Here is a 13,741-nt window from a genome sequence, read left to right as displayed (position 1 = left end):
AGCTAATACACACTATACTCATAGTCACCAATGCTGATGTTGTTAACATTAATCATTTGAGAATAAAGTAGCCTATAACAATAATAATAATTTGAACAGTTTGATGTGATAAACCGATAAACCGAGCTAACCGATCTTTAGATTTAATCACCATTAGTAGCGAGATTTATGGTAATGATTTTTTTCCTCAGTTGGTCAGAACAAATGTGGCAGACTTGTTACTTGCTCAGATGCCTCAAACCACACTGATTTCTAGTCGTGTCCTCTTTTGGAAGGCCAAACAAAGTAGTTTTGCTTTCACAAGCGTCACACACGGCGGGCTTGAGTGAGCGGAGTCCGGCAGGCTAGAGAACGGCGCGGCCGGTGGGCTTGCGGCAACCACATGTGACGACCCCGGGCTGGACTCTGCTGGCCAAACAAAGTAGTTTCGCTTTCACAACGAAACACAGCGTCACACACGGCGGGCTTGAGTGAGCGGAGTCCGGAGGCCTAGAGTGAGCGGAGGCCGGCGGCTAGAGTGAGCGGAGGCTGGCGGCTAGAGTAAGTGGAGGCTGGCGGCTAGAGTGAGCAGCGGCCGGCAAGCCTGAGAACTGCGCGGCCGAGAAAGGAAAAATTGAAATCGCATCATATGACCCCTTTAAACAATGTGGATCCAGACAGGAATATTAGTAATAGGAAATACTTTGTCAGCACACAATGCACAAACAAATAAAAAAAGAAAAATAAAGACAGGTTTACCATCAACAGGTCCAGAGTCTCTCACCTGGTACTGGGCAACCCAAAACCTCCATCCTCATACACATGGTGCCATTCCAGCTCTGTGGCAAGATGCGGATATAACGTGCTACTACCGGCTCCATAAACTGAGACAACACTGGGGTGTTTTTATCGGAATTACCAAAGAATAACTGAGAGCAAAAAGAAAGGAAACAAAAAAGAAACTGTATTGTTGAAATTAAATAATGTATTTTTAAAAAGTGCTGCACTTTAAAATGCCCCTATTATGCCATTTCGAATATTGCCTTTCATGCAGTGGGTAATTTAGCTGTAGGTGAATGCAAACACTCAACAAAGTTGTTAAGCCAAAAATGCACAATAAAGTTATTGTCTCCCAAAGAAAGAATCGACTCTGAACAGCCTGAACGAGTCATTAGTAATTCAAATCCCATTTCTGTGATGGCTACACATCATCACACGTTCTACGTTGGCCGGCCCACAAACACGACATTTTACTGACGACTGCTTCTTTAATCTCAGGGAGTTCAACGTGGGATTCACAAAACACTTGCTCTTAAAGGTGGCTCAGTACCCAATTTATTTGGACCAGCTGACTCCACTGAATCACAACCTGTAAGTATGATAAATAATAGATGTTTATATTTTCTATTGAGCATTTAAAATACGGAACTATGGCAATGGGCGTATCATTTCTGACATGCGCTGTATGTGGTAGACCAATCGCAACAGACTGGGCCATCTGACCAATCGGAGCAGAGTAGGCTCACAGAAAGGAGGGGTTTACAGAGATTGAATCTTAGAATTGCTTCAAATGAATCATTTGAGAATCACTGGAAAATTAGGTGATATTAAATGCATATTTTGAGAAAACTAAAGCGTTGTTTGACCTTGCATGCATGTAAACCTATTGTAGGAGACTCCCAAAACAATATTAGGAATGTTAAAAATGGCATAATAGGGGAACTTTAAGCCTGGCCTACTGTAACACATGTATAGAAACAATTTTCACTCAAAATAACTCCGAAACAGCAAGTAGCACGTTGAATTAAACATGAAATTTTGAAGAAATGTACAGATAAAAAGATATTTTCCAGTAAAGTAAAGCATACTCCAGTAATCCTTGTTTTATTCAAAAACTTAAAATTTGTGTTCAGCTGAAAGAAACACCTTGAGGGTGAGTAAATGATGACAGAATTTTACATTTTGGGTGAACTATATTTTTAAGCACCACAGAAAGATTTGGCAACCAACAAAAGAAGACGAAAATGATGACAATCTGGCAACCTACCCATTCAGCATATCCATCATCAAGGACGGTCCACTCTCTGCTGTCATTACTAAACGCCACATAGTAAGAAGACACATAGTCGCTCCTGAAACAACAAAACAAGAACAAGGACCGTATATGTGGACTTTAGATAGTTTGGCATACTATAGTAAGCATACTGTGCATAGGCTACAAGGTTTTTATTGTATGTCTTACTCTAAGGGGTCATCTCGACCCTGAGTGATAACGCCAGTGAACTCTGTTAGTGTGCGAGCATCCAGTTCAATCCAGTGCACCTTCTCTTCAGGGTTAGCACACCATGCCCCACCATTCGTATCATCTTCTTCACCAGACGCCTGTGAGACATTGCCACATTACATTTTTCTATACATTTCAGTCATGCCAGTATTAATTTTCAGAGTGAGTCTCTGCATATTTTTGTACCTGAATATTGAGACGAGCTCTGTGTGAGCCATAGCGATGTTGATAAACAGAGGAAGTCAGTAGCTGGTCATTCTCTATGCGATGAGACTCCATACCCAGAGGAGGACATACTGACAGACAATGCAAGCCAGAGAAAAAAAACTTAATATAGACTATACCTTCACACAATAAGTTGGAGTACAGACTGAAATTGGTTTATCTGTGCTTTCTCACTAAACACTGTGCTACAATTTTCTGATTGCACCACATTATTTTATTTAATTTACACCTTTTCTTTATATATATTTTTTGTATGTTCTTAGTCATTCTAAAATGTATTTTGTTTTATATCATTATCATTTGAATATATTACTACTATTTTATTATTTTAAAACTGACACCAATTTGTATGGTAATGTATAAATATATACAGGTACATATATATTGATAATAGTTTTAACTAGCAAGATAAATGGAAACAATATAGACAGAATATACACACATTCTTGTGTCATCAAGATATAATGAAACTAACTATATTGGAGCCAAATTACTTATATTTCACTTAAAACTATACCTTACAACCTATATTTAACAATGTATAACTTCAAAACAATTTGTTCTGCCACTTGTCCTGATTCAGCGTAATGTGCCTGAAGATGAAGGACTACATCCATGCATCTGTTTCATTTTCTTTGAAAAGAACCAGCTGTGGAATTGGAGCAGGATTTGGAAGGATTCAGCATCTGTAATGACTTAAAAACAGCTACAAAAGTCTTACAAAATGTTTTCACTTGAAACTAATGACGTCTTCGTCGAGATAGGATAACACTATTTCAGTTATGTTTGTTAGCATTAATTATTTTAGCATTAGTATCTAAGACACTGAACTGAATGCCAAGGTTTCACTTTAAGAAACGTCTTTGTCTGGGAAGAACTGAGAGCTGGGAGAACTTCAGTATTACATCACTTCACTGCTCTTATATAAGTTTATTGCATGTCAGTGTTTTATTTGTTGTTTTCACAGTTATTTTGTCCCAAGTGTATTTATTGCTCTATTTTATCTATTACGTGATGGATCCCATCTGGCTACGTGCCTAAACCCAGTCCCCACCACTCACTTTTAGGCTCTCTGTACACACGTGGAGGAGGTTTGTGAATCCTGGGTTTTCTCTCTTCCTCTTCCTCATACCTCCTCTCTTCTCTTTCTGAGGAGACAAATTATTGGAGAAAACACAAAGTTCACCACTGATATGAGCATGAAATATAAAGATTGATCTTTTAGCTTCCTGGTAGTTAAAGGGATAGTTTACCCAAAAATAAACCTGGAGCACTGAACGAGTTGAGATGGTCCTCACTGCAGAACACAAGATCCAGGGGGCGTGGTTGGATCCCCCTGATTCCTAAACCCACCCATCTCCACCCCCTAGATGTGGATTCAACCACGCCCCCTGGATCTTGTGTTCTGCAGTGAGGGGCTATTGAACGAGTTGGCAAAAACCAGTATCATAAGACCATATACGCCAGTATTTTGGTTCATTTCAAGTCAGAGTGACTGTCATGAATGTCCAAAAGTGAGTTTTGATTTGAGTAACTTGTAGATCTGTACTGCTCGAGCCGCTAACTATTTCAGATGATTTGGTGATCTGGTTCATTTAAATCACTAAAAAGAACCGGTTTAAAAGAATGATTCATTCGTGAACTGGACATCACTCCACACTGTTTGTCTGAGGCTCTGGATTACAGGTAATTGTGTAGTAAATAACATTCAGTTTCTTGCACAGACCGATCATTTCGCATACATCGTCAGGAGCCACGGGTATTCATTTTGTGTTGCCTGATATGCTTTTTTTTAATTCTCAAAATTGGGCAACTACTGACTTGCATTATGTGAATGATTAAGGACCACGGTTTCAGCAAAAAAAAAAAAAAATCTTTACTGTTCTACTCAAGAAAAAAGTCACCTACATCTTGGATGGGTTGACAGTGAGTAAATTAATAGCAAATTTTAATTTTTGGGTGAACTGTCCTTTTAACTGATAATATTCAGTGTTGTTATTGCTAACAAATGAAATAAATAAATAAGGGTAAGCTGAAGTAATAAAATCACTAAAACTGAAATAAAAAATGAAGCTAGCCAGAAATATAAAAAAAAAAAAAAAACTAATAAAAATGACAAAAGCACATAAAAACTAAAACAACATTTAAACATTTACAGATGTTTTATCTCATTATAGTAGGTATTTTACAAGTGCACGTTTCATTCCTAAAAGCGCAAATTAATGAAAATGAACACCTTGGCCACTAGCATGGCATATTGCTAACTGGTTAAAAAGATTTGATCAGCTACAACTGTTATGATTCCAATAGTGGATTCACATTCTGATGAATGTGAATGCTAAAAGGTAGCTTTCATCAGTTATTACGGTATATAAATCTCCTTGGCTCAAACAAACAGAGCAATGTTTGAAGAGTGCCACAGAGCAACACTCCACATATAAATCAACATGTGAGTGTCTCACATTAATAGTTTCTGGACATTAAACTGAAAAGAGAACGTATGTTGAAAAAATACACATGAAAAATTAACAAAATTACCTTTCACAACAATCAGGTGAGCAATTTAAAATGAAACATGAAGAAACACATGAATCTGGCACCAAATATCTTAAACTCAGATTCTTTCTATTCTTTCGACAAACTGTTCACAAGCCTCTGGAATGCTCTGGAGCTCCATTTACATTTATCTTTACAATCCAGAGAAGGGAGGATGTAATATAGATCTGTGCAGTGTAAAACTGAAGGTTATATTTCTTAAAATGCTCAAAGACCCATCATAGTAACATAATGGTTTTCCAGGTTACATCTTGACCATGCATTCGCAAATCAAAGATAATGTCCTTTATAAGTTAGCATCAGTCTTTGCTTTTTAAGCAAGTAAAAAGCCTTTTAGTGTTAGTAAAACTGAAGTTAGTCCAACCTCAGGTTGTGGTTCATGTGTCTTTTTGCTGATTTTTAGTAAATGTAAGAATAAAAATGTAAGAATAATGCAGATTGTTAGTAATGTTTAAAGATGAACATTTACTGTAATGAAGCAATTTAGGTTTACTGGATTATCCATACATCATTTTTTTTTTTTTTTTTTTTATGCCCTGTTGCCAAGACTGCATCAAGTCTTTCATAAAAGAACAATCAAATGTCAACAAAATAAAAACAAAAATAGCACAGACACAAACCGTGAGAAAGCAGAAATTTTAAATAAAAACATGAGGCAGCACTGAGTGTAAAGGCAGCCGTAGCGTAGAGGAGTGAAGATATGAGGCTGTAGTTCAGTAAGGCCCTTTGGAGGGTCCGAAGATGGCAAGTGGGAAGTGTTTGACATGAGATGACCACTGAGCCGCAAGCTGGAAAAACTTCACATCGTTCCATTCAACTCCGTCTATCAACACTGGAGGGAGGAAACACAAAACCACACACGACAGTCTTTAGTCTTTAGCCATGTTTCATGAATTCCACAAACATAAATTATACATTATCTATACCTAAATTATAAAGAGATGTATGTAAAAAAAAAACTGAACCCAAAATGTTGATTGGTATATAATTTATTATTAATAAAAAAAAAAAAATGTCATTATTAATATTATTCAATTTATCTGAAATTATTAAATGTAATTGATGGTGCAATTACTATTTTTAAATCTCTAAAGTCCATTTATATATTGTTATTTATGATCTGCTGGTTTGCAATATGAATAACATTTATAACTGTACTATCTTTCAATAACAGTGTCTTTGAAAGGCTGAAATTACATTGTTGCAGGTTCACAAAACAGTTTGCACTGAAATGTGCCACTTTTTTTTTTTTAGCTTAGTTACTTTTTGGACTGTGGAGGAAATTTTGAGTTCTTAAAGGTACAGTATGTTTTCATAACACAACAAACTGATGACGATTGTGATATGACCCCTATAAGCACAGTTTATTGATTGTATTGTAAGCTGTAGTGATTACTTTGAAGAATTCTGATTGGCTGATCACCTTTCAGCATGGTCTGCTGGTGTTTGGCTGTGCAGATGAGTCGACTTATGCCCTCTATCACCTGACTCTTAGACTCTGCCTCCTTATCCTTGGTCTTTTTAGGCAGAAACATCACTGAGCACAGAGACAGAGAGAGTGTTTGATGCTTATTCAACAACACAATACATTTTATAAACTGAATGTGTTCCTGTAACTGTTACCATGGCACTGTGTTAAAGTCCCCATGAAATCAAAATGAAAGTTTTTTGGGTGTTAATATCAATATGTTAGTCTTAAGCTTATCTATAAGGCAGTGTGCTCCAAAACAGTGACAAAATTCGCATTTAGAAGATATAAGCATTCAAAGCTTTTAGTTCGTCACTTCCGCCAAAACGGCTCAAGGATTTTTTTGACGTCACATCGTACTTCATCTTCTCATCAAATCTTCTGACCAATCAAACGCTCTCTAGAAGCCGAAGCGCCCGCCCCCTACACTATAAAATAGACGCCAACTCTTGTTCACAGTGTAGTATTTCCTGTACAGTGTATGCTTTCGATTGGGGCAAATGAGGTCTGGTTTCACGTTGTGTCACGCGAACCGCTGCAGCACGCAGTCTGATCCGGACTTTGGCTCCGGTCCAGAGATGAGATCACACGGAGCTGATCATATGCGCGAGTCGGCATATATTAAACACTTTTAAAACTACACAGCCTCAGCATGATTATGATCACTATTTTGTTTTACTAAGAGTTTCATATTGAATCTAGGGGGTAAACTATTAGACTGTGGCTGTCAAATGCGGCTTTACCGAGCTCAACGGCTCCCTCTGACCCGTGCAGATATAAACAAAATGCTATTGGCTAATTTAAAAAGGGGGGCGGGGCTGCTCGATATGTCCCGCCCTGTCTTCCTGTTTCAGTTGAAATTACGTCACCACATAGAATAACGCTGCGTGTTTCAAGGCACTTCAGGGGACCTTTAAGTATTGTGTTTCAGTGTCTTACCCTTCTTATTCTTCTCTTTGGTGACAACAGTCATGGACATGGTTGGCTGATGTGTCGTCTCTGCTCCGCCCAGTGGGAGGCGGCTAACCTGCAGTGAACGGAAGGTGCCCTTGAGCGTGTTTTTGGAGTCTCTCTTCTCCACGTCTTTCTTCCTCTCTGAAAGAGCAATCCAGTAATCAACCTGAAGACCCATCAGCTCCCCCTGACCTCCTCCAGGAGAACTGCAGCCACATAGACAAGGTGAGAAAACAGAAGACTAAAGAGACCTCAGACACCTAGCGCTGTGTGAGTTTGTACCTGGACATGTGTACAGAGGGAGAAGAAGGAGGCGTTGGAGATGCTTCTTTCAGTAATGGGGAGATCTGTGCAGGAGGAGTAGACGAGAGAAGAGAAGATCCCACAGGAGCAGCGTCATCTGAATCGCCTACAAACACACAATCACATGCACAAATCATTCATAAACCACCTTAAATATAACATTTATATATAAAAATAATATAACAAATAGTTTAGGTTTACAATTGGTAGTATTTCACATAAGGGCTGTCAGAATTTTTTTTTTTTTTTTTTTAGAAAAATCATGTTAAAATGTATCAAATATACACAGTACTTCCTCTCTTTGACCCCTTTATACAAATTGAGGGATGCCACATGCTTATTTTCGGTGGTAATGCCACAGATGCTGTTAATAGAGCTGAACTTTTGTTGAACCTGGAACTTTTCTTCATTACTTTTTCAGTTCGCGTTCTAATTTTGGTTGGTAAGTCCTGTTCTACAATATCCTGCATATCAAAACTTTCCTGCTTCGCTGTCTTAGGTCAGTGAAAAGGAAATGTTCAGTTTGTTAGGAACCAAAACTGAAAACAGAGCTCATGGGAACAGGGTCTGGTTCACAGTTGTTAATGAATGCTTGTCATTCAGTAATTTCCCACAAAGTCTATAATCAAGTGTAAGCAGATTGTGGGGCAGCTGGAAGACAAAGCAGAGGTGATTTCCATGCTAACTGTGTTATTAAAATAATTTGTAGTGCAGATAGTTAGAATTTGGAGACGGCAAGATAGAAAGGCTTGATGAGGACTGTGCCAGTGTTGGCCAAACACATTCATGTTTTTCATCAGTAAGGTATTTTTTCGTTTCAGCGCAAGACAAACCAAACAAATGGAATCAAATACAATGAAAGTACACAATCTTGCTTGTGAATTGTATGTCCAAGTATCTGAATAAAACCAATACACTTACTGGAATAAACAATACATTGCTACACTGTTGTTGTAGTAGACTGAATGGTAGCTATGGTCCTCTTAATTGTATTGTTGTTCTGAATGTCTGTACATCTGTAAGTACCTGCAGTTTAGTGTCTACATGTTTAGTACAACAGCGCTTTTTAAACTTGACAACTTATTTGAGGATAAAACACTACCTTTTTCCTCTTGCTCTTTTCTTTCTTTTTCTCTCTCTCTTTCCCTCTCCTCTTCCAGTTTCCTTTCTGTTGACAAATCAGAAACCAACGGTATAAGTGAAAGCACTAAATAACAGTTCAGTGTCACACATTAAACAAGTACAGCAGGTTTGACATGTTTGAGACCACTGAATTTGAAAAGTTAGAAGGTACAACATAAGAAATAATCCAAATTCTGAGCTTTTAGGTCACTAATCAAGTAAATGACATGGATCATGTGAACTTGTTAGTACAAAAGGTCAGATTGAGGCACATCTATCTATCTATCTATCTATCTATCTATCTATCTATCTATCCTCATTAAAGCAAAAGAGGATAAACCAAATACTAAATTCAAAATATATAAGACAATACTGGCTGAAAGTCATATTTACAACTTAAGTGGGTTAGATAAAAATGTTATCAGATAATCAAATCAAAATTGTCCACAAAGCTTTTGCCAGATTTCCATTTTTATACCCTAATAAAAGCAGGCTCTGGCTGCATAATCAGAAACGTGTGACATTTTTGTTTTTACTCCAGGAGTTTTGTTACTTATTATAATTTTATTAAGATAAGTGCTCCATGCACCACATATCATCTTACCTCGTAAATCTCGATAACAGAGATAAAAAAAAAAATCTAAATGCACTTAAGGTATTTTACAATAAGGTCCAAAAAGTTAACATTAGTTAATTCATCAACTAACTATAACTAACATTGAGCAATACATTTGTTACAGTATTTAATAATCTTTGTTAACAGTCAAAAAGAGTACAACTATTCATTGTTAGTTCATATTAGCTCAAAATATGAACAAATACAACTTTAGATTTTAATAAAGTATTAGTACATTTTGAAATTAATATTAACTAAAATTAATAAATGCTTTAAAAGTATTGGTAACACTTTACAATAAGGTTCCATTTGTAAACATTAGTTAACCACATTAGTTAAACAACTAACAATGAAAAATACTTCTAAAGCATTTATTAATCTTAGTTAATGTTGATTCCAACATTTACTAATACATTATTAATATGAAAAGCAGTATCTATTAATGTTAGTTAATGGACCCGAGCTAACATGGACTAACAATGAACAGTTTTATTTTTATTAACTAAATGTAATGCTCATTGTTAGTTAATGCATTAAATATAGTTAATAAGTGGAATCTTATTGTAAAGTGTTACTGAAGTATTTTTCATTGACTAATTTTATCAACCATATTGCAAAGTATTACCGTTTTTTCTTTCCGTTTTATGAGTAAGATTTAGTTGGGGAGGAGATACGCTGCAAGACAACAGTTATTTTCTGGTTGGAAAAATATTTCCATTTATAATTTTCATCTAATGGCAACATGACTTAAAATCTTCAGCCTGACATCAAGTGGCACCTGTTTGTACCCTCATTAAGATGAGACCGAGGCCAACACCTCTCATGCCGTCTCACTTGGTTTGTTTTCTTTTTAAAATAGAGTATCAAAGCAGTATGTACCATGTCCATATTCATATTCTTCATACCAGTTGTTTTCAAATGGAGGGATGGTGGGCTCTTCTGTGACAGAAAAGAAAAGAAATACAGGTTCAATTTGAGAGAGAAATTTTAATGACTCATAAAATGTTTGCTAAATGTCTGTCGCCACTGGTCTGCTGTCTTTTGTAAGAACCACACCAGACATTGTGGATTCTGAATGGTGTAAAAACAAGATATTTTATGAGATGGGTGTATATTGTGGTAAAAGCTTTATTTGATTCACACACAAATTGACAGGGTGCTTAAATTCACTCTTTTGTAATGTCAAATGTATTACTAAAACAAACTTTTTTTTGTCTGTGTTTAACATGTTTTAGAATTATAGTTACAATTACATAATGGGGACATTATGTAAATTTAAGACACAGTAAGTAGCAGCAGTCTGCAATAATAGTAAAACAAAGAAGTAGCACAAGAAAATGTAATAAATCATCATTTATTCTCATTTTATATCGAATAGGACACAGTGTTTAGAAATAATGATGGGTCTACCTGTGGTAGTGTAATGCCAGTCATTGTCGGTAGAGCTGATCTCTTTGCCATCAGGGAAAGGCATGTTTTCTGCCACCTCATCTGTTCCCAAAGAATAAACGTATAAGTTTATTAGCTGAACAATCAGTCATTTGTGACCATTACTAACTAACTACAGGTCATAATGTAAAAACCTTAATTACTGGAAGACTCACATCTGGCATCCCAGTAATCACCATCCTCATCAGGTGGACGGCCGGTGATCACAGAGGTTGTAGGTGTGGGTTCATCCACCTTCCAATAGTCATCGTCTAAAAATAGGTTAAAGGAAATGTTGATCATGATGAACAAAAGTGGTGTTCATTTACACAGACATGAGTGATATTCTGCTTACATGAGTCAGGATAAGGTGGGGAATACTCATCCGTGTCAGGAGGAAAGTCTGTTGGGAATTCTGTGGTTTTCTCTGTTGGAGGGACTGTGGGATTTGCTGTTGTTGTTGTCTCTGCAGGAAATTCTGTGGATACCAAACAATCTTTGTGAATGCAAGTCAATACTTCTAAATAATAACTAATAAAATCTTGATCTTATTCCAGGTGCAGCATGTTCTCCAAGGTTGTTTAACAATGATATATGCTTCAGTGGAAGCCACAATTGACTTCATTTTAATTATTTTTTAAATGGACGAATAGCTGAATTCTGGGTGAAGAACTACACTCCCCATAATTCCTGAAGAGAGATCCACCAATCAGAGAAGCTGCTGTTACCATACAAATCTCTCAAACTACAAACGCTCACAGTATTTTTCAATAAACTTATTTCAGCAGTTTTATATTGTATGCCATTCACAATGGTTCATTGGATGAGTTAATTCATTTGTAAAAGAATGTAATTTGATATTCATATCAAATCAGAGTGTGCTATGTTATGATTCATCTCTGAGCGGGTTGGTTTGATTGCTGAGTCTTTATAAAGAATGTTTTGAAATCCCCATTAAGAGAAAACAAGTGGGAAAAGCACTTCTACAGAACCAAGGCGGTCACTGTTCTGCTCCAATCTGCACCAGAAATACACAGATCTATAAGATCAAGTCTTTTAATGAGAAGGGCTTTTCTAACCTTCATCCCAGTACTGTTCAGGTTCAGGGTCATAAAACTCCTCATCATACTCAGTGACCACAGTGGTTGTGGGAGCCACAGTGGTGGTGGTGATCGTGGTGGTCTCCTCCCTGTTCTTCTTGCCTTTCTTCTTCCCACCCTTCTCTCCTTTGTTCTTCTTCTCACCCTTGGGCTTCTTGGTGGGCTTGGGTTCTTTCTGTCGTTTTCCTCTTTCCTTCCTCTCAGTTTCTCGACGCATTCTCTTGGCTTAAAGAACACAGAGAAAATGAAAGAGAATGAAAATAACAACCTGGCAAAAGTAACTCTTGAATTTTGGAGCAAGTGAGAAAACTCTAGTTTATAGCTCAATCATAGACTATAACCATACATCTAGTTCACGTAAGAGCTAGTTGAAGGTTACTTTGTGGTTAGTCTCAAACTGTCTGATGCATATTGGAAACAAAACTGTCACTTTCCAAAAACAGCAAGCTAATCTTATTGGTTGCATTTATGCAATTTCCATTCCAGGGTTTACAGGCCGTGTTTACAAAGTAGTTTTTGGATGTCACATGCCGGCTGGATGATCTGTCTATGTCGGTGGTTCGTGGCTAGAATAAGTTGCAAAGTGGACCATACTTTATTCCCACAGTCAAAAGTCTCTCTCTCTCTCTCTCTCTCTCTCTATATATATATATATATATATAAAATACAAAAACAACGACACAGTTAGTTTCCATTACTCAGTTCACTTTTATTGACTCTACATAAATTAAGTCAAAACATTCTCCAAGTATACTGCAAGTCTTATTTGCAAGTACTTTTTCCCACCAGTTTAAGCTTTCTTTCAAGTTTTCACTCCGAGTTAAACTTCTCTGATATTAAGTAACTTTTAAACTCTTAAAAATTAATGATCCAAAATGTTTTTTTTTTAAATTTTAACAATTTTAGGTTCTCTTAAGAACAGTTCCTACAAAAAACATAATTTTTTCTCAGTGTGAATAATCTGAAGAAGAAATCATTGAAGAAAAGAGTGATTTTAAAGAGTGTAGACATATTTCACAAAAAAAAAAAATGTCTGTCATGACCAAAATCCTGCCAGGCTTAATTGATTTGAGCTGCTTAATCAAATGCAAGAAGCTTCGGGAAACCATGCCTAGAACCAGCCAATTCTGGCTTTCTTAAAGGGGTGGTTGACTGGGTTTTTTCTAGGCTTGATTGTGTTTAACCTTTATTCTACACCACTTTGTCCCTTCTCATTTGAGCACTTCTCATCCGATGACTTCCTGTTTTTATGAAGCCCCTCCCTCAGAAATGCACATTGGGCTCTGATTGGTTAGCTAGCCCAGTGTGTTGTGATTGGCCAAACTGTCAGTGCGCGTCTAATCGTCCCGCCCCTCACCTCAGTGGCATGTGCTCCGGTTGTATTGTAAACAGTGGCTTTGTCTATATTGCTTATCAATTTGAGCCCGATTGAGACGCAGAGGATATTAGTGAAGAGGATCGCGCAGAACCTCATACTTTTAAATACGCTGTTATTTGCAGATGCTACTGCTTCTGTTAGCTTTTAATATACGGTTTTATTCTGACTAAAGCTTTAATACAGTTCGGCAACCGCACGCGCGTGTATAACGGCAACCATGTATAACCATGTATAACGCTTCATAACTATAGTATGTGAAAATAAGTGTATTCACTGAGCTGATGATCTGAATGAGAGAGAGAGAGAGAGAGAGAGAGAGAGAGAGAGA

The 13,741-nt window shown here is 37.0% G+C and overlaps 2 protein-coding genes across 2 annotated transcripts in view; both read right to left on the bottom strand.

Annotated features, from left to right (window-relative positions):
- Nucleotides 1-13,741, bottom strand: part of LOC107691571 (inactive carboxypeptidase-like protein X2) — a 27,261-nt gene that overhangs the window by 5,662 nt on the left and 7,858 nt on the right. The window contains exons 4-14 of the mRNA XM_016490228.1: nucleotides 12,015-12,260; nucleotides 11,291-11,413; nucleotides 11,112-11,207; nucleotides 10,918-10,998; nucleotides 10,387-10,446; nucleotides 8,872-8,937; nucleotides 3,550-3,636; nucleotides 2,450-2,559; nucleotides 2,222-2,361; nucleotides 2,027-2,111; nucleotides 764-908 (exon numbers count right to left, since the gene is read on the bottom strand). Of these exons, the coding sequence (XP_016345714.1) occupies nucleotides 764-908; nucleotides 2,027-2,111; nucleotides 2,222-2,361; nucleotides 2,450-2,559; nucleotides 3,550-3,636; nucleotides 8,872-8,937; nucleotides 10,387-10,446; nucleotides 10,918-10,998; nucleotides 11,112-11,207; nucleotides 11,291-11,413; nucleotides 12,015-12,260 (1,239 nt within the window). The remainder of the gene's footprint in view (nucleotides 1-763; nucleotides 909-2,026; nucleotides 2,112-2,221; nucleotides 2,362-2,449; nucleotides 2,560-3,549; nucleotides 3,637-8,871; nucleotides 8,938-10,386; nucleotides 10,447-10,917; nucleotides 10,999-11,111; nucleotides 11,208-11,290; nucleotides 11,414-12,014; nucleotides 12,261-13,741) is intronic.
- LOC107691573 (phosphofurin acidic cluster sorting protein 2-like) lies at nucleotides 5,583-7,899 on the bottom strand. Its single transcript, XM_016490230.1, has 4 exons — nucleotides 7,749-7,899; nucleotides 7,452-7,672; nucleotides 6,468-6,581; nucleotides 5,583-5,876 (listed from the first exon to the last, which is right to left on the bottom strand). The coding sequence occupies exons 1-4, from the start codon at nucleotides 7,754-7,756 to the stop codon at nucleotides 5,758-5,760; spliced, it is 462 nt and encodes a 153-aa protein (XP_016345716.1). The 5' UTR covers nucleotides 7,757-7,899; the 3' UTR covers nucleotides 5,583-5,757.

The sequence above is a fragment of the Sinocyclocheilus anshuiensis genome, unplaced genomic scaffold (assembly GCF_001515605.1).
Source record: "Sinocyclocheilus anshuiensis isolate Anshui unplaced genomic scaffold, SAMN03320099.WGS_v1.1 scaffold630, whole genome shotgun sequence".
NCBI lineage: Eukaryota > Metazoa > Chordata > Actinopteri > Cypriniformes > Cyprinidae > Sinocyclocheilus > Sinocyclocheilus anshuiensis.
Note: the sequence above shows the minus strand (reverse complement) of the source record. Positions and strands in the feature narration are given on the sequence as shown.

What these genes read in the sequence shown, in the direction of transcription:
- LOC107691573 (XM_016490230.1), bottom strand. An exon ending in CAAAGAGAAGAATAAGAAGG is followed by an intron (nt 6,582 to 7,451) that starts GTAAGACACTGA and finishes CTCTGTGCTCAG; the next exon opens with TGATGTTTCTGCCTAAAAAG. An exon ending in CCAGCAGACCATGCTGAAAG is followed by an intron (nt 5,877 to 6,467) that starts GTGATCAGCCAA and finishes TCCTCCCTCCAG; the next exon opens with TGTTGATAGACGGAGTTGAA.